Source organism: Clinocottus analis, unplaced genomic scaffold (genome assembly GCF_023055335.1).
Source record: "Clinocottus analis isolate CAN_PGR_092001 unplaced genomic scaffold, fCliAna1.0.p SCAF_6, whole genome shotgun sequence".
Taxonomy (NCBI): Eukaryota; Metazoa; Chordata; class Actinopteri; order Perciformes; family Cottidae; genus Clinocottus; species Clinocottus analis.
This window is the reverse complement of record NW_027176218.1, coordinates 19,885,304-19,905,811: the sequence shown is the minus strand read 5'-3', so window position 1 is coordinate 19,905,811 and position 20,508 is coordinate 19,885,304. Positions and strand designations below refer to the sequence as shown.

Here is a 20,508-nt window from a genome sequence, read left to right as displayed (position 1 = left end):
GAATAGCATAACGGTGGTTTATCTAGAAAGTAGAGTATAGTACATGTGTTCTCAGGTTAGCTGGAGTTCTGTGGTTGTATCTTCCCCCACAATGTGTCAAACACCACTGGATCAGAGTGTACTTTCGTTGGTTCCCGTGGGTTGTTTTGGTAAGGTCAGTCATCCCGGGGTCATCGTGACAACTTGGAAATTTGTGAACCTGCTCCAGCAGTGTTTCCCTCACATTGTGACTGCATTTATTTTTTTTTTCAAAACGGCAATCTTGATGTGACTGTTCTCAGTCCATTGCCAAACACTCTATCTCCTCTATCAGAGGAGTTCAGTTTTGTTGCCAATATCCGCATCAGCTGTCCTCCGACCGGTTCAGTGCCACGACAGAGGAAGAGATAGTTGCACCAACAGTCGCGGACAAATTTGTCTGCTTCGTCAGCAAAATTGGCAACCTTACAAACCCAAAAGTGGTTCAGCAACATGCCCTGGTCCGTCAGTTCTGAGGGACAATACCGGACTGTCAAGGTTCTGTGCAGCCGGACCGGAATTATCCAAACGTGATGTTTGGCCTATTTATTTCCAGAAACATGAAGTATGAATGCACATCAAAAAGCAGAGAATCAATGTCAAATCTAGTCATGTTTTCGTGGTTCTTAATGATACATTTTAAAACTATTATTAGTAGAAAACCAATCTTTTGCGGGGGTTGTAACCCCTTTTATTCTGCAGGCACTAGTGCAATAAATAAACCTGCTTGTTCACATCTGGTTTCACAGATTGATCATGCTATTGCTCTACTCGTATGTGCACCCGAGTACACTCTGTGCTAACCGAATGTTTACCCCATGATTAAACCAATCCAGGCATTGTTTGCTTTAAGATAGCAGCCTGAATAGGTGACATCATGCCCTGCTCCTGAGGTAACTGAATTAAGGGAAAACAGAATTTAAATTCAATTGTACAGAAAGCCGCATTACTGCCCTCTGAGCTTAAGCGTCGGATGGGATTGTTGTGGTTGTTGATCAGCGACTCTGCAATTACTTTGCTACATGCTTATTCACATATTCACGGCTTTCAGAACTCCCTTTTTTGACTTGTATTCCTCCTCCCGGGAACAATAACTCTCCTCCATCCTTCCCAGTAATAGTCCCCGGGTTGCATAATATACTGTTAACACTCCCCAGTTCTAGTTGAGCAGCTTAGTGTGAACAGAACAAACCAGTGGTGTAAAAGACAACTGTGGTGTGCGAGTGTCTGTATGTGTAACTGCTGCCTCAGCGAGAAATGGAAAGCCTTCCAAACCAACACAGCAGCTTGAGTTGAAACGCCAGACAGCACTGGTGTGACTGGACACTTCCATTTGAAGAACTGGTCAAAGGCTCAGTATGATTTATTTAGTTTGAGTGAAACTATGATTGTAATCTGATACCAAGCATAGTCTCGGTGTTCTGGTGTGTCTCTGGCTTCTGAGGCTTAATGATTGCATCACCTGGGTAACCCTTATCAGGCATTTTTAGTCATGCTCGCTGCTTTCCTCTAATATCAGTCAACAACTATTACATGCATTGCCATGTCAGTTTTTGTCTAGTGCCAACAGCAGGTCTGATTATTTACTTATCGAAGGAAATATCTTAACAACCAATATATGGAGTGGCATGGAATTTAGTAAAGCCATTCATGGTCTCTGGAGGATGAGCCCTAAAGACTTTGGTCTTTTCCTGACTTTTTGTCCAGTGCCAACAGCACCAGTACAGTACATTGTTGAGATAATTAACTTGATTAGTAAAAAAACAAACAATCAATAAACAAATTGGCACAACGTTCATTGTCTGCAGAGGATGAAGCCTTCTTTTGTGATTCCAACGAATCACTATATCGGCATCAAAAAAAATACAACTGCGGTGCCGACATTTATGTCCCCCTCGGGATGAAATGAAATAACTGTGGTGGTCCCTTAACTTTTCATTTGGGGCCATCATTGGTCAAGATGCTGATGTTAGTGTTTAGCTCAAAGTATACAGCCTCTCTGAGGTGATAGCTGGACGTAGGTCTCTTTGTCTTGTTTTATAATGGCAGACTGAATAATGAAATTCGCCCCTAGATAAACGGTTCTCTCGAGTGATACAGACTTATTCCTGTCACTCTGCGTCACGCTTCTTGTCTCACCCTTAGTTCAGTTTATTTGAAAACTTCCTTAAAAACCTCTTCCAGTGTTCTTATGTGTCACCAGCGTCTCTTCCTCCTCTTCCAGCCCAGATGTCACTGAAGAAAAAACAGGAAACTTGTGAATGAGGCTGTCCATCCGGCTCGGACGAGAAATAAGTCATTGCTGCGATTTGAGCGAAGACGTCGGCCATTCAAATGACAATGTTGATGACCCGTTAAATTGGGCAAAAAATTTTTTTTTTTTTTTCCTCTCACTGTGCTTTCGTAAAGCTTGCTTACACGGAAAGGATGCAGCCGGGGCGCTTATCCTCATGTGACGGACTTATGATGTCACGGCTGGCCCCTAAGCTGGCAACGCTCGTTGTCACTTTTGATGCAACGACTCTCCCTTTGAGGGAGCTCACTCTGCCATAACTCGTTCACTCGTTGGGGATAAGAAAGGAGATCAGAGACGGTGTGTTCAAAGTTACCGCTGCCTGACGCTGATGCGAAGATATTTCACTGTTAACCCAATCTAAGCCTTGATACTCTCGGGCGTGGTTACAGAAACGTTTAAATGTTGGTGCATGCTTCGCAGAATCGACAAAAGTTTGAACTTTTCTTCTCTTGTTGTGTGCAGGTACATGGGCATTGGCCTGTCCGCCCAGGGAGTCAACATGAACAGACTGCCTGGTGAGTAACATGATGCATGATGTCACCATAACATGCGGTAAGAAGGGTCGATAGATAGGTATTTGTCAGACGGATCAATGCTGACATTAATTTAAGGATGTCACAGTGGACACAAAGGGTAGATGTCAATATTAATTGATGAATGGTGGTGCAACAACAGGACGAAGTCTGCGGTTGGAGCAATCAGCGAGATGGGGCAAAATATGTATTCCCAAGGTTACTCAAGGCAAACGGAGCGCATTGCGAGTACTTAATCACGCCATTGTCCTGCGATAACGTCAGTTCGCTGGGACAGAACCAGCATTTTCAAACAACTGGCGGTCGGATCAGAACGTTGCGTTGGCAAGCCAGGAAGGAATAAAAATACAACGCTTTTTTAAATTCTTCTTTTTGTTCGGATCTGGTTCCAGACAAGACAGTCTCTTGAGGGGTTGGCCAAAACCGTGACTCTGAAGTTTCCTAATTACTCATTGGCCCACCTTCCAGCCCTTGGACTCCACTCGGATTACAAACAAGCGTTGACACAGAGCTGTGTGGTGGTTGGTTTACTTAAGCCTTTACGTCACCGAGCCAGGAGGTATTATTCAGTAATGTAAACACTGAAAGAGGGATGAATATTAGCACACTAGGTCGTAGTTTTCATTCCGGCCGGGGATATTTTTGTGTGCCGGGGGAGTGGGGAGAGATTCTGTGGACGGACGATATGTCTGTGCATGGAGGCAAGACACAAACGTGGATGAAACAAATCAGGGAAGCAACAAGAACTTGATTTTGTGGGTACGTGAACGTAGCTGGAGAAGCGTCGACCTCCTGTGAGTTTTCAGGGGACGAAAGCGTGAGAGACGAGAACGTGTGGCGGGGCTATACTAATTGGATGTGGCTTGTGGATTCCGCCTGACAGCTGCAGAAAGAACATGTCAGGACATGTCAGCGAGCAGTTGTATGGATCAGTGACACATGATGTTGACTTGGGCTTTCAGTCTGACCTCGGACTACTCTGCCTTATGACGAACACGCCCTTTGGATTGATAGATTGCTCACACTATATTTTATATAGAAAATACTTTTGGTCCAAAACACCAAAATATATGAATGTAATGTGCATTTGTCTATGGAAAAAAATAACCTGTTAGTGTAGTTTGTTTGTATTATGAATGACATTTAACAACCATAAAACCAGCTGGATTATTAACAACTGAATTAAGAATTAGGTCAACAGTTTTAACCTTTTGTCCCCAGTATGGGTTAAAGGTGCCCTGTTTGTCAAGTCATGTTTGTATTTTGTGTTATTCACCAAAACACATGGCATGTGTCTCTCAGGTCCGTCAAGTGTTGAACGCATTTCCTTCGTCATATAACATTTGAGGCAATTTTGGCAATGTCTCGCACTTGTGTAGTTTACACTCGTGTTTGCTCGCTCGCTTCATTGGTACATTCGTTACAGCGACTGTCCATCGACGGAACAGCTTGAAGACAGAAATGTGTACTGATGTTCCCGTCTGCGCATGTGCATGTATGTCCACTGGTGAGCCTCAGAACTCCATCTAGTGGGCCACAGAGGAAGTGACAAATGTTAGATTAAATTATATAAACCTTTTTGAATAATTTAGAGTGGAGACAACAATATTGGCCACTGTTAGCTAGATAGGTAGCTAGCTAGTCACTGTTAGCTAGCTAGCTAGGAACCCCAAATGGATTTGTTGTTGATACAAAACATTGATGTATCAATATGGGCACGAATACATTAAATCTGGATTTATGTTGGCAGGTAATAATGGAAATGTGTTTTTTGGTCATTGCTGCCATTGGTCATTGAAGCACACATTTTTCTTTTGTTGTGATCCAAGTTGGCAAGTTTTTAATAATCAGAAGTTAGTTAAGTTACAAAAGGTTGAGCACCTCCGAGCTGAAAAACAGAGGCCCACATGAAAAAAAGCATTGCTCCATAGATCACGTATGGTCATAAACTCCACCTTTAAGCCCCAAATGAATGATTCCACAATGTAAGTCAATTGGACCTCATTGGTGCTTTGTATACTCCCAAATCTTTCAAACTCAATTACTCAGTGTGTCACCTCGTCTTACCCGTACATGTGTTGTCTCAACCCACACAACACTCAGTTGTTTTTTGGACAAAGCTCCTCCAGATATCACATAAAACTATTCATTGTGAGAAGTCAACTGACTTTCAAGTGTAAAATCAGTTGAGTTCCCCTTTCATTAAAGTGTTTATTAAGTTTTCTTTTTTTCAGAATTAAGCTCAATACAAAATACAACATAAGACTAAACCAAATTCTTGATTCTCGAGATGAAGATCGAATGAATTACAGTATATAGTAGTATACAGAATAATGCTGACTGCCACATGGTCGTGTCATTTGTTGCTGTGAGTCATAAAAAGGATTTGGAAAAACACGCGTGCACAGTCATGGTGACGTCCTTGAGTGGTTCTCTGACACTGGAGGAAGCGTAGTGGTCGTATAGTAGCCGAGGGCCCGAACACAGCCTCTCTCAACCAATCTGACCTCTGCTCTGACCAGTCTGTTTCTGGGGCTTCTCAACCTTCAGGGCCTATTTGACCTGCTTATATTGGACAAGTTGAGATTGGTCCGGCGACCACGGTTTTTGGAATGTTCAGAACACTCAAGGACACACACACACACACACACACACACACACACACACACACACACACACACACACACACACACAGAGAGATCAATCATCCTCCGGTGTATTGAATATCACACAAAGAGTGCAACAGCATCCAGGGCTGCGCTCTCCAAACCTGCTCGCCTTGTAGTTATAAAAATAATGTCTGGCTGCTATGTTTCAACTACAGATGGTCTGTAGCAGATGATTGTTGATTGCATTAACTGTGTGTGTGTGTGCGAGCATGTGTGTGTGTGTGTGTGTGTGTGTGTGTGTGTGTGTGTGTGTGTGTGTGTCCTGGACGGACCAAATGAGTCTTTATTATTGTTTGTAGTCGTCCCCGCTTGCTTGTGTGTTTGTGAACATGTTGATGTCAATGTGCACACATTTGCAGGTGAAAATTGTGTGTGTGTGTGTGTGTGTGTGTGTGTGTGTGTGCGTGTGTGTGTGTGTGTGTGTGTGTGTGTGTGTGTGTGTGTGTGTGTGTGTGTGTGTGTGTGTGTGTGTGTGTGTGTGTGTGTGTGTGTGTGTCCTTAATAGTATAACGTTCTCCACTGCTGACCTCTGTGTCTGATCCTGCTGTGGAGGCCTGCCCAATTCATTAGCATGTTGGAGCAGTGAGCCTGGCTTTAGAGGCAATATCCGTGTCAGCAGATTAATCTAATACCTCACCGCACGCACGCACGCACTCATGCAGAAGTACATACACAGAATGCATGGAGATGACCCAGTACACGCTCAAGTTCAAAAGAAACACGCCACATGACTCATGACACAGAACCGGATTCACACGTGTAGGCTCAGGTTAACACTCTTACCACGGGCTCATAGATGCACACATATACAAGGACGCGTCTAATATTTCGGCAAGCCCACGACCTACTTTCACTAACCCCGCTTTGCTTTTTTGGCACCGGCGGGTGAGCAGTGATTGGGGAGAGACGGGGCAGCAGCGAGCCGAACGCTGTCGGGGAGCGCCCCGCCCCGCCCGTGCTGTAGAACTTAGAAGTCCTGCCTTGTTGTCAGCTCTTTGTTGGTCCGATCTTTATAGGGGGGGTTGTATCTTTCTTGGATGGACACACATCGCTTCCAGCTGATTGTGCATGTGGTCACTCTTCATGTTTGCTATACTGCATGTTCATGTTGTACCTACTAGCCCCTCCTCTGGACTATCTTCTGCCTACAAAGCTTCTTCTTTATTTATTTTTTTCAATGGGTTATTTGAGGTTTTATCAGGTGAAAAGAAAGAAATGCTGAAAATCCCCGACCTAAAATTAGAACTGTGAACGTACTTAAAAGCGTCCTCATCTTTGAAGAAACCAGAGCTAATTTGTTTCCCTTCATATATCAGGGATTTCTGTTATACAATGTTTTCGTAGGCTTGAACATATAATGCTATACTTTTAAATGTAGGGTCACACTGTAATTCTGTTTTTTACTAAATACTTGTCTATAATAAACAGATCATTCTCAAGTTTTTGTCATATGAGGCAATAACTGAAGAAAAAGCTCCCGCACCGAGGCAATAGTCTAAGTCACAAAAACCTACCGCTTCCATTTTTAAAGGAATTTAATTGCCAAAAAGCCTTGAGAACCACTGCTTTAGGTTACACTAGATTCTGGTGTTAACTAACTAGAAGAACACAATTAAAGAAATAGGACATTTTGACATGTTGCACTGGGAAAAGCGTTAAAAATAAAATGAATCCCGGCTAATTTCATTTAGCTGCTTCAGTTTCAGGGTCCTGGTATTGTGTGTGTGCTCTTCTCCATCGGTGATCTTATCAGACAGAGCTATTGTTAGACACACCTGTGCTTTTCCTACAAGGACGAGTCAAAACGTCTGCAGTGATGGGGAACAAAAAGGACGTTCCCTCGCCGTCTTGTTTTTAATTTGTACCAAATTAAACATTTTTTTCCAGATAGGCTCCTTGGAAATTATGAGCAAAATCACAAACGTCGGAAAGACAGCTCCATGAAATAAGTTTTTACCCCACAGTTGCAGCAAGCCAATAATCTGGTTGAAGAAATACCCCACGGTCTCATACATCGTCGAGAAATTTGGCAGTTTAATGAGCCGGTCATGACATCCCTCGCTCCCATTCGGCCCCTCCCTATGGTGTCCTGGTTCATCCTCCTGAGCTGCTGTTCCTGTGGGCAGTGACTCACCAGTTCCTATGCACAGACTAGATCCTCCTGCTGGTCACCCACAGCACTGCAGCACATGCCAGAGAGCCTGAGTGTCTGTCTGTCTGTCTGTGTCTGTGTCTGTGTGTGTGTCTGTGTGTGTGTCTGTGTGTGCTTTCACGAGACACCCTGCAGGCAGCAGGAAAATCTGAGCAGCCAAAGTCAATGAGTATCTGTCTCCTCCCCTTCAGCAGCAGTGAATACCGGACGAGAGCGGCCTCGAGCGAGTCGCCTCACCTCAGACGCTCCGCTGGCTTCAGAAGCCGGTTTATCTCACTCGATTGCTGAATGTGAGGCAGGCAATAACCGAGCTAATCCTAACCCCTGTCCCGTTCCAGGATGGGACAAGCACTCGTACGGCTACCACGGAGACGACGGCCACTCCTTCTGCTCCTCCGGGACCGGCCAGCCGTACGGCCCGACGTTCACCACGGGGGACGTGATCGGCTGCTGCGTGAACCTCATCAACAACACTTGTTTCTACACCAAAAACGGCATCAGTTTAGGTCGGCATGGATTTGAATCGGTCATAGTTGTACACGAATACACACATACACGAATGCTCGCTTCATCTCGAGGTTGAGATAATCAGATGTACCTAAGTAACGGTGTGTCTTATTGTCCCTCAGGTGTGGCCTTCACAGACCTGCCTGTAAGTATCATTATCATGCGCATCACAGAACCCGTCTCTTTTAGGCACCAGCCTAACTTTACTAGCGCTTTCTTTTCTTTTCTTGTCTTCGTTTAGTTCATTTTGACTCAGTAGCTGCTTGCCAGCTATGAAATGACTCCAATTTGTACCTGTTTGTTTTTGCCTCAAACATCTCTGAAAGCAAACGGTATTACAAAGCACAATATGATACTGATATGCTAATATGATACTGATATCATTTATCACTACAGTTATGGTATGATATCTATCTATATCTATATATGAGACTTGGTTATTGTACAGGCAGGCACACGTCTAATTGCAGCTTGTGTTGGCAGTTTGTTTGGAAACTAACTTTATTTTGTCCAGTGGCCGCAGTAACTGGAACATTCCCCTAAAAAAAAAAGCCCTCAAAACCCCAAACATCCACTTTAATGGTTGAACCAGCCAAATCGTTTGTAAAAAAGAAAATAGAACAAGAACTCAAAATCCCACTTGGCCGCTTGGTTGCTGCTGGAGCAGATGGTGTTACGGACCCGAACCAGCGTTCAAACGGGTGTCTGTGTCCTTTTTGTACCCTGTTGGTGTTTTTTTTTGTCCAGCTGATCCCTGTGATCTGAAGATAGCAAAGTAAAAAGTTTACCCACTGACCGATACTCATTACAGGAACTTAACACTGAGGCTTTCCATCATCAAAGATGTCATAAAAAAGGCGACAGCGGACCAATTGCACAGTTTAGTGTCCTAGTTTGATAATAGCTAATAAACTAATAACTATTACGCAAATTATAACTCTCAAGAATATGCAACTTGATACTTAATTGGTCGAACATGCATCTATTGGTAGGTTTAACAAAGAAAAAAATGCTCAAAACAACCTGAATCACGTTTTATCTGTAACATCCACCAGCCCAACCTGTACCCCACTGTGGGGCTGCAAACTCCGGGAGAGATCGTAGACGCCAACTTTGGCCAGCAGCCGTTCGTCTTCGACATCGAGGACTACATGAGCGAATGGCGGGCCAAGATCCACGGCATGATCGCCCGCTTCCCCATAGGAGAGAGGCTGGGGGAGTGGCAGGCTGTCCTGCAGAAGTAAGGTTCACACACACACACATCTTTGTCAGCTAAGCACGCTGTTTTGAATGATGCTACAGAAACGTAGCCATATCTGAAAGCTATAAGGATGACGGCATGTATCAGCAGGGCCATAGAGCGCCGTTACTGTCCAATAACTAATAAAAAAAGACATTGCTGTTGCCCTGGATGACATTTCCATTATTATTGTCAACAATGGCACTGTCATTTATTTTCATTAAATCCCACCTCCTCGTCCCTGCTGCTGTAACATACTTACGCGATTCCCAAAATGTAGATTCATCAACTACTGAAAGTAATCCCCAACAAATGCCCTATTTTCTAATGTGTGTTTAATGTTTACTAGAATCTACAGCGCGGCAGATGTTTCAGGACATTTTCAAGCATTTGTTTTCAATGATGAAACATATATATACCTCACATGTTTAACATATATATACACCTCACATGTTTAACATATATATACACCTCACATGTTTAACATATATATACCTCACATGTTTAACATATATATACACCTCACATGTTTAACATATATATACACCTCACATGTTTAACATATATATACCACATGTTTAACATATATATACCACATGTGTAACATACCTTAACAGACCTTAGTTTTGGTTCTTTTGGCCATCAGTTGACATGTCTATATTGCCAGACTTGCATCCTTTTTTAACCTTTCTTTCTTTAAGCAATATTTTTTTTGTGCCGTCTCCAGTATGGTGTCTAGCTACCTGGTGCATCATGGGTACTGTGCCACCGCAACAGCCTTCGCCAGAGCCACAGAGACAATGATACAAGAGGACCAGACATCTATAAAGAACAGACAGAGTGAGTGAACAAACCAACCTCACGCATATTGTTTCACTATTCATTTCACTTTATTACATATTACGTAAATGCTTTGTAAAGCATAGATAGACGTCACTTTAGATTAGGTCGCAATCTAAAGCATGCTTAACGAATACTAACGAGTAGTAACTACTGAATTAACGAGTAATTCATCATGAATTGCATAATTTTTTGTATCATTTAATGGGTAATCCATTATTTATAAAGTATGAAACCCAAGCTTATTAATCAAGAATGAAACATTTAAAACTGTTTATGAATGAGTTACTGATAAATAAATAATGCTTTATAAATGAGGAATTCATTGTTTATTCATGCTTTACTAATGCTAAATAGTGTGCACTTATTATAAAGTGCTACCACAAACTGCGGCCAGAATCCGATACTTTGGGTATTGTTTGTCCTCTAATGACCCGTGAAATGTTCGCTGTGTAAACGTCGGTCCTTGGTGATCAATATGCTGTAAATAGCACCCTGTTTTTTTGCTCCAATAGGAATACAGAAGCTGGTGCTGGCCGGACGGGTGGGCGAAGCCATAGAGGCTACTCAGCAGCTTTACCCCAGCCTGTTAGAACACAACCCCAACCTACTATTCATGTTGAAGTAAGTCAGGAGTGTTTTAAGGACTAAGATCGAATGAAAGGCAGAGATGCTGTATGCGGTGGGTGAGTGAACCGTCTGCTCAAAAATGGCAGCTCAACACCATCGTGCCTCTCGTTCTAGGTGTCGCCAGTTCGTGGAGATGGTCAACGGCACAGACAGCGAGGTCCGCTGCTTGAGCATTCGCTCCCCGAAGTCCCAGGACAGTTACCCAGGCTCACCCAGCCTCAGCCCCCGCCACGGAGCCAGCAACACACACCTGCACCCCGGAGGTACACATGCTCATCGCCTGCAAAACATCCACCAAAAAGATCATTCAGTTAAGTTATTGGTTGTGGTAGAAATGAGATATGCGTCTGTTTCCCCACCACATAGGAGCCGATAGCCCGACCTGCAGTAACGGAGTGACCCCCCCCAACAAGTCAAAGAGCCACAGCGGCACTGGTGTCGGCAGCATCAAATACCCCAGCGTGTCCTCCTCCGCCTCCTCTTCCACTTCCTCCTCCCCGTCCTCCGTCAACTACTCCGAGTCCAACTCCTCCGACTCCACCAAGAGCCAGCCGCACAGCGCCAACAGCACCCAGGAAACCAGGTAGGGAAACCTGGACCTGTGGCCCCTGGCGGCGGCGCTGATGCACAACAGGTGTGGAGTGCCAGGCGCTCAGTGACGACAGCACACACCCGCAATTTATGATCGCAATATAAATAGAGATGTAGGAGGTGGGGCTGAAATTACGCTCGCTCGGCTCACACTTGATCATAAAAGGGGCCACACTAGACAGTTTAACGTCAATGAATTATGACGACGGCCATTGTAAGACATTAATATGTAATCAGTGCAAGCAAATAATAACATTGGCAGAGAGGAACATTGGCAGCGTCTATGATGCTGCACTGCGCTTCACTTTGTGTGCCACTGGATTATTTATAGAAAGGAAATCTTCTATTTTGATCTCCAGCGTTGAGTGAGCGCATAATAACTTCTGTTATTGGGCCCTGAAGACCCATTTGTCTCAATCAACTTCTGACTGCCAGCGAGACGGTCACACATGGACACACTTGTCACGAGCGGCTATCGTTTTGTTTTGTTTTTTCACACGAGATATGGATTTATAACAAAACACAAAACGAGAGCATCGTTGAAAAACACGATGCGTCCCGATAACGTTGCGTCACGATTAGCTTGTTTTCGTCCGTTTTTGGGAGCCGAAAATCATAAAAGAATTTTTCCTTTGGATGAATTGAGGGTTAAACGCTTAATGAATAAACTGTGTTACTTGTCCAGTTGTGAATATTTAAAGCTGGAAATAAAATACTTTGTGTACATGTAGCGCCATCTTTATGACAGGAACCAGCAGGGTAGCGTTTATTATTTTAGTTTTTCCCATAACTTTGTTCTTAATTTAGCATTTCTGACCATCCTTCTGCCGGTGATTGACATTCCCCTCTCTGGACTGAAGTGCATCTCCGCTATGTACAAGTCAAATTAGATAAGTAGTTCAGATACAACTGGCCGTCTTTTTTTGTGCTCGTGCTCCTTGCCTCAGTGGACTTCTGTTGCAAAGAGGTCACGTCTCCAGGTTTCCGCAATATAATTGGCGAACAAAGTTTTATCGCACACTACGGGGACATGTCTAAAAGTACTGAAGGTGCAGGAGTAAAAGTCCTCAACTCGGGCTCTGTGCTCTCTGCTCAGTGTTGTCTTCACTCCAGTTTAGAGTTTTGCCTTATTGGTAAAGACATCTTTTTTTTTTTTTTTTAATGACTCATCATCCTTTGAGTTTAACGCCTCGGTGTGCCATCTTTTGTGTCTTTGTGCGTGTGCGTGTGTGCAGTGACAGTGAGATGGAGATCGAAGCAGAGCATTATACTAACGGGGTGGTCGAGGGCTCCTCGGCGCGGATCATGAATGGCACATACAAACACGAAGAGATCCTTCAGCCTGATGACAACAGCATTGGGAATGGGGTCACAGGTACGCAAGCAAGCACATACACACACACACACACACACACACACACACACACACACACACAGACACAGACAGAGAAACATAGACAGATCTGCATGCAGCATATTAGAAACATCTTAAATCTTTCATGATGCTTTTCTTTATTCATCTTTACATGCTTACGTGTACCACGCCTCCTGCTTTTTGTTTTCCCTCGATGTGTCTTCCTTAACTGTGTGTGTGTGTGTTTGTGTGTGTGTGTGTGTGTGTGTGTGTGTGTGCGTGTGCAGATGAGAGTTGTAATGGCAGACAGCTGTGTGGAGGGAACCAGGCAGCCACAGAGAGGATGATCCAGTTCGGACGGGAGCTGCAAGCACTCAATGAACAGCTGTGCCGCGAGTTTGGCAAGAACGCCGCGCACAAGAAGATGTTGCAGGTACACACGCACGCACAACTGCACACACTCACACTTTTGATTTCAACAAACAGCTGCGCTACAGCAAGTTAAAGTGACGCCAAAATAAAATGTGCCTTTTCACAACAGAATTGGCCCAAAAAGGACATTTATTTTTGATTTACCTGTTATTTTACAGTTTCCTTCTACTGTTTTTGTCAAGTAATGTTCAACCACTAGGGGTCATGGTTTTGTGACACAAACAAGTCAAGAGTTGGTCGCCTGCTTTTCAGTCTTTTCTCTACAGCTGACTCAAAAGTGTCTCAATAATTCATATTTAGCAATAAGTGAGGACTAATAACTGACTGAGACTAGAGTTATACGGTAGTTTGTGTTGTCAAAATTGAGACCAAAGATCATATTACAATTGCCATAGTGTAATAGATAGTTTATGGTATAAACCAATACATACATGTATAAATACCTACATTAATAAGTTATACATACATTAAAAAAAAAAATATATATATATATATATATATATATATATATATATATATATATATAAATATATATATATATATATATATAAAAATATATATATATATATATATATAAAAATATATATATATATATATATAAATATAAATATATATATATATATATATATATATATATATATATATATATATATATATATATATATATATATATATATATATATATATAATATATATATATATATATATATATATATATATATATATATATATATATATATATATATATAAATATAAATATATATATATATATATATATATATATATATATATATATATATATATATATATATATATATAAATATAAATATATATATATATATATATATATATATATATATATATATATATATATAAATATAAATATAAATATATATATATATATATAAATATATATATATATATATATATATATATATATATATATATATATATATATAAATAAAGTCATGGATTCATTGATAAAAAAAAAAGAATAGAGATAAATATATAAATAATTAAATTAATCAAAGCCAAATGAGCCTATCCTTGAAAGATGCAGAATATATTGTGTGTGTGTGTGTGTGTGTGTGTGTGTGTGTGTGTGTGTGTGTAGGATGCATTCAGCCTGCTGGCGTACTCGGACCCGTGGAACTGCCCCGTGGGTCAGCAGTTAGAGCCCACCCAGAGAGAATCGCTCTGCTCTGCACTCAACAGCGCCATACTGGGTAAAGAGTGTGTGTGTCGCAAAAATAACACCAAAAATGAAAACTATAACTGCACATTTGTTATTACCTGACCACACACCTTGTTACTCACGTGATGCACCCCCCTCTGACTGGGTTTTCCCGCTGCAGAGTCCCAAAATCTGCCCAAGCAGCCTCCGCTGATGTTGGCGCTGGGCCAGGCCACGGAGTGTGTTCAGCTCATGGCCCGGGTCCGGTCCGGCTCCTGCTCCTTTGCCAGAGTAGACAACTTTTTGCACTAGCCCAGGTGAGTTACCTAACAATCCTCGGACAATACTGGCGTTGTTCTCTTACGTTGTGCTCATTTGGACTCCGCGCCACGCTAACACCTCTGCTGTGGAGATTCAGAAATGTGGACAAAACAACACAATTCATGGCGTGCAAGCCTTCTGTGAGTCTCCCAGTCGGACCTACATTATTAAAATAAATCATTTCAGTTTAACTGAATGTAAACTAAGAAGTTAGCCCCCTCACCTAGTTTTTAACTATTAGCTTTTTGCTTTCCGTGCAAGTGTCCAGCTAACCAAACTAGCCGTTCGTTTCCAGTAATGATCAACCGTTACTTAAGCACTAATATAACAGTTATCTGATTGCTTTTGTACGTGTGTTTGATGTTGCTTCGGTTCTAGAGAGGTGACCCACAGGTTTTTTTCCTCCTCGTGAAAACACAATCAAAATCAAAAGACGCTTGATCGTCGTCCTAAAAGTCTCTACTGCATACACGGCTGACACAAATAAACTAAACACACTTTCTCTGAAACACATTGTTTATCCAGGTTCACGTTGCCTGTCTACAGCAGAGGTGGCGACAACAACCACAAATTCTAAGAATATGATCCTGGTTGAAAAATGTCCTGTTGTTGTGTTTAAAGGACATGTGACATTTGGCATCCCGTATTGAATTGGCTGAAAAGTGCAACGTCGCAGCATAAACCATCTCAGTCTCCATCCATTCTTTTTCCTACATGCACGATGAAATGAAAAACATTTGTTTGACATATTCCACACCGGTCTTACAGAATGTGAAGTAAAAGGAACGACAATTACTGACTCAAGAAAATACCAAAACACCAGATTGGTGTTGGAATATTAACCCGAGCTGTTTCTAAATTGTGTTCCATTTATTCATCACCTTGCTTAGATGATTACCCGTCTCTCCACAGGTTAATGTTAAGTAGCACGGAGAGAAGGCATGTCCAGCAGGTAGTTGTCATGGCAACGGAGGAAAGAGCATGCGTGTGATTGGTGTGTTCGGCTGTCCGTCAAACCGAGAGCCAGCGGCACAGACAGAGGAGCAGAAGAGAGCGGCAGAGAAGAAAGCTTCCTTTTTAATTTAGTATTATCAAATAAAGACATGTGTGACACTATTTAAAGATAATGAATTATTATTCTGTTTATCTAGTCATTTTTATAGTTTGAATTTTATTTTTTTTTGTCAGTTTGTTGTGCTCATCCTGGACAAAGCAAATTGTGAATCCCTTTTTTATTTTTTATTCTGTTTTTAATGGGTGGATTTGGATTCCCTGCGATCAGTATTTTTACTCACGTTGATGTTGTTCATCATATCACAGACAACAATATTACCCTCATCCGGCTACCACGGTAACCCCCCCACGACTGTAGGTCAACTTTACAAACCCTGAGGCTTGTTAACATCGTCTTTGATAAGATGCAGAAGACAGAAAGACTATTTTATCCTCCTGAAATACTTGGAAGTGTATAAATTCAACCGGGGTGAGCAAACAAGTGCTCAGCATGGAGAAAGAAACCACCATTGATTGTGTGGAGCACTTCAGCAGCCCCAGTCAAGGCTGACTCCGTACAGAAAACACTGCTGCTGATGGAAAATAGAAAAGAGACTTATGTGAGACAAACTGGGTCCCTAAATTATTCCAGAAAGTTGGAAGTAAAAATGCATCTCTGTGCGTTGCAGTGTTGGAATGCTTAAAGGATTCAAATGGTTCGATACATCCTGGAAGAAAAAAGTCAAATTGACCATGTAAAGAAAACGAATTGAAGGGCTTCTGTAGAGGAGAACGCTGCCAGCAACCAGGCGGGTTGACGACAAGAGATTGAAGGAACGGTTCACCCTGAAAAAAATCAAATGCATGTTTTTCTTCTTCCCGCTAGTGTTGTTAATCGATTGATATTGTTTTGGTGTGAGTTGCTAATTGTTGGAGATATATCGGCTCTAGCGATGCCTGTCATTTATTTATTTTGCCGCTGTGAGCATCCCATGCCGAGTGCCATGTAGTCCCTGAGAGAAGGCAGACATTTCTACGACGGATACCTCCAACACTCTGCAATTCACACAAAAAAAAATCCTCGACTGATAAATAGCACTACGGGTAATATGAAAAAAGAAAAGTGTATTTCTGATTTGGTGGTGAACTGTCCCCTTTTTAAATTGGAAAACTGCTCGAACCTTAGTTTTACTCTGAGGACCCCAACATGGACCAATCAGTGACGTCATTGCAGGTGGCGGAGCTCGGCACCGGCTGCAGCTACAACACCAGCTACAACACCTGTTCTCACGGTTGCCGGTGGAGAAAATCTGTCTCACAGGCGGACTAACGAGCTCAGTGTGTGGACGGCTAGAAGTTAAGTCGTCTGTGAGGATTTCGTTATAGCAGGCTATATTTTTCTTTTTTTTTTTTTACCATTGCACGCGGCCTGACTAGCTCTGTGCATGTGTTATTGCAATTCAAATTTAAAACAAAGATGAAACTATTTGCCAAACGAGAAGGTTTTTCCAAGTCATTTTTTGCCGTTTGATGCCAAACCCGTTACAAGGTTGTTAAAACCAATTGTGTGTGTTGGAAGAAGGAATTGTTTTTTTTTTTCTCCCACTCAGACCCCTCCTGTTCTTTAACAACCATAAACTTGATTTGACTATTGAACTATTCTTTTATATCTTTGGACAAGAGGAGGACATAGTCATGTCTATTTATTTATTTATTTAGGTGGCCCTAATTCACAAGTTTGTCCCGAGTGCTTCTCAGTACGTCAAAAAATAAAAAGATGGACAAACCCCTATATTTGTATTGATCAGGTTTGCTGCTGGCTGCCGTGAGATTTAACCACATTGATCCCGATTTGGAGTCCAATCAGTGGCAGAAAAACGTCCAATTATCACCTCTAGGCTTCCAACAGCAGGAAATTAAAGATACAGCCTCTTTGTCAACCACCGCTCGCTGGCAGCCTCTTTGTATGGAGCCCCAAATTGTTTGACATGTGAAAAAATAAGACATTGTAAAATAAATATCATTATGAATGAATGGAGTCAAAAATATAATTGAAGCAATGCATTGTCAACAATAGCTGGCCTCTTTCAAACGTCTGTCCTCTCCGCGCGGCTTAACAACGGCTACCAGAATGTAGCCAGCTAACTCCTATTAGCCAGTAGAGAACTCACTAGCTAGTAGCTAACCAACCAACTAGCTAGTTAGTGATTTTGAATCAACCAACTAGTTGCTGCTGCTCCCCATAAACGCTGCACAGTAACAAAGTTTTTCTTTTTGGGTTGGGGCTTAAAGAGGCCACACATGCTACCTACCTAGCCAGCTAACTAGCTAGGTTGGCCTGTGGGCTTGGATTGTATCACGCAGCAGCAAAGCGCAGTGCGAGTGTTGGCGGCTGACATTAGCTGGTTTACTCAGAGTTGCTCAGCCCTGGACATGTTCCTTACCTCTATGAAGTGCAAACACATGCAAAAGGTTTTTGCTAGCTAGCTGCTACTAGGCCCCGAGTTAGGTTTTTGATCATGTATTGAATTGTTCCACATTTGATTGGTTCTTTCATATCTGTTCATTGGATGATTTATTTCACAATATCTTGTTTATTTGGTTAATACTGAATTATTGATTTTTGACATTCTATCAGCTTTCTGTCTCTGTATCTAATCAGATGATTGTTCAGTGCAAAACAACAAAATCGGACCTGACTTCAAGCTGTTTCCAACCCAATGATTGGATGTTAAGTACAACAAATTGTTTTGTGGGAATCTTCGTAACTTTTGTTTTTACACCAGACTCATGTTCTACCAAATAGCACTGACTTACTGTTGTTTTGACAAGTGACAAGCTATCACTTTCAGCTGATTTGTTGTAACCTGGCAAAGGTCTGGTGGATCCACCATGAAGTGTATATTTCCATTTCTAAGAGAATGTCCGTCTGATGTCGAGAAACATGGAATAATATGTGGGGTTTACTACAGGGTATATGGTCACACTTTTTTTTTTTTTTTTACCAAGGAACTATTCTATAATAACCACAGATACAGTACACACTTAACAACATCTGCTTCTACAGCTGTAAAGGACTTCTGTTACACACACGAACACACACACGCACACACTTGTACGTGGAAGAACAACCTCTGTTGCATACCTGTAGGGAACAAGTCTCCCAGCTGTCTTTGTGTTTGAGGGCTGCGTCTCAGCACTGTTACCACGCGCCCTTCTTCTTATCCCTGCATAGACGTAGCCACTGATGGGATACGTGATTGTTTTAAGGAAAGGAAGGATGTAAGCAGATTTGGAAGTGGGGGTCCCAGGGGCCTCTTGAAGCCACATGGACATCTTCTGGAGAGGTCGGAGAAATGGATTTTGGGCATCGTGGACGAGCTGTGCACAATTGACTTCTATCATGATTTTAATTTCGTATTTTGACTTTTGAGTTTTAGCAAAAAATAAATACAAAAAAAATGTTTAAAAAAAATAATTGTGAAATGAGTTACCCTCTACTTAGCATGACTTTTAAAACGATATTAAAAAAAAAAGGAAAAATGATAATTGAAAAAAATAAATAAAACCTACAGTATGTACTGGAAACATGTTTAAAAAAAAAGAAATATTGTATTCTGTTTAATTTTGACAGAATTATTTTTATTAAAATACATCCATAAGCATATGATTGATCTACTGTTTTTATTCGGTGTGTTTTTCCCACCCAAGGTCCACGATGTGCAAACAAGAAAGATTGCAGAATGTAAACTGCCCAACACAAATGTATTATTATTGTATACATCTTCCAATACATCCCTTGTACAGATGTGCAATCAAGTACCAACAACTTCAAAGCAACACACTATATAACACACAAGCAGAACACACTGGGCAGTTTGCCACACAATGAGAGTTCAAGATTTAAAGTTGTATTAAAAGTGTGGGAAAATGTAGAAAATCCTCCTTAAACAATGTTGTTGCAAACAGGAATTAGGCAGCAATCTTAAACAAAAAGAATCTTCAAATGCAAAAGCATGACTTCACTTGGAAAAATGACTTGTTTCATATAAACTTCATTGAACGTTACTGCTTTTAGTGAAGTCAGGCTCATCTCATGTTCTCAATTCCCTGCAGCCTCCGTTCATCATCATCATCATCATCATCATCAAGCCCATCGTTAAAGCTTAATGTTTCATTTAATATCCATCAATTGACCTAGCCCAAAATATGTTACTGCTTTTATGACACATAATGGAACATTTTAGCAAGTAAAGTAAATGTTTGAAGGGACATGCCGACTAAAGTGGTCTTGACTTATATTGTAGGCTTATAGGTTAACAAAAAGACTCTTAATGTGTTACACTTGCGTATGATACAATATTTACTGTTCAAAGAATCTGCCTGTTGTAGTGCAATGAAACAGCAGACATCTTGTTTTATGATTCCACCAAAGGGACAGTATTCACAGCAGCTTGTGTGTTTGTTTATTTGTATGCTTTATGCATTATGTCTTCTATATTATTGGGTCCGTGAGGCGCGTCTCTGTTATATAGTAGATGGACAGCAGAGGGCAGAAGGAGGTTGGGGAATACATAACCACCATGGCACTGAGAGGCATCCTCAGATAGGAATGATTGTTTCATTTGTTCTGTTCACATTTTTAGCGAACGTTTCTACATAAGGTGCTAAACTGAAGTCCTCTTCAGAATCGCTTCTCCTTATCACAGCTTTTTCTGACTTTATACATTTTCAAAAGCTGTACCTTATATCTCAGAC

General features: G+C 41.6%; 1 protein-coding gene across 1 annotated transcript in view; it reads left to right on the top strand.

Annotated features, from left to right (window-relative positions):
• Nucleotides 1–19,408, top strand: part of ranbp10 (RAN binding protein 10) — a 30,018-nt gene extending 10,610 nt beyond the window's left edge. The window contains exons 3-15 of the mRNA XM_068602985.1: nucleotides 2,777–2,829; nucleotides 8,007–8,174; nucleotides 8,298–8,320; nucleotides 9,231–9,415; nucleotides 10,143–10,255; nucleotides 10,771–10,879; nucleotides 11,000–11,148; nucleotides 11,252–11,468; nucleotides 12,712–12,851; nucleotides 13,118–13,263; nucleotides 14,377–14,488; nucleotides 14,618–14,753; nucleotides 15,670–19,408. Coding sequence (XP_068459086.1) covers nucleotides 2,777–2,829; nucleotides 8,007–8,174; nucleotides 8,298–8,320; nucleotides 9,231–9,415; nucleotides 10,143–10,255; nucleotides 10,771–10,879; nucleotides 11,000–11,148; nucleotides 11,252–11,468; nucleotides 12,712–12,851; nucleotides 13,118–13,263; nucleotides 14,377–14,488; nucleotides 14,618–14,748 — 1,546 coding nt within the window. The 3' untranslated portion in view covers nucleotides 14,749–14,753; nucleotides 15,670–19,408. The remainder of the gene's footprint in view (nucleotides 1–2,776; nucleotides 2,830–8,006; nucleotides 8,175–8,297; nucleotides 8,321–9,230; nucleotides 9,416–10,142; nucleotides 10,256–10,770; nucleotides 10,880–10,999; nucleotides 11,149–11,251; nucleotides 11,469–12,711; nucleotides 12,852–13,117; nucleotides 13,264–14,376; nucleotides 14,489–14,617; nucleotides 14,754–15,669) is intronic.
• Nucleotides 19,409–20,508: the final 1,100 nt, after the last annotated feature.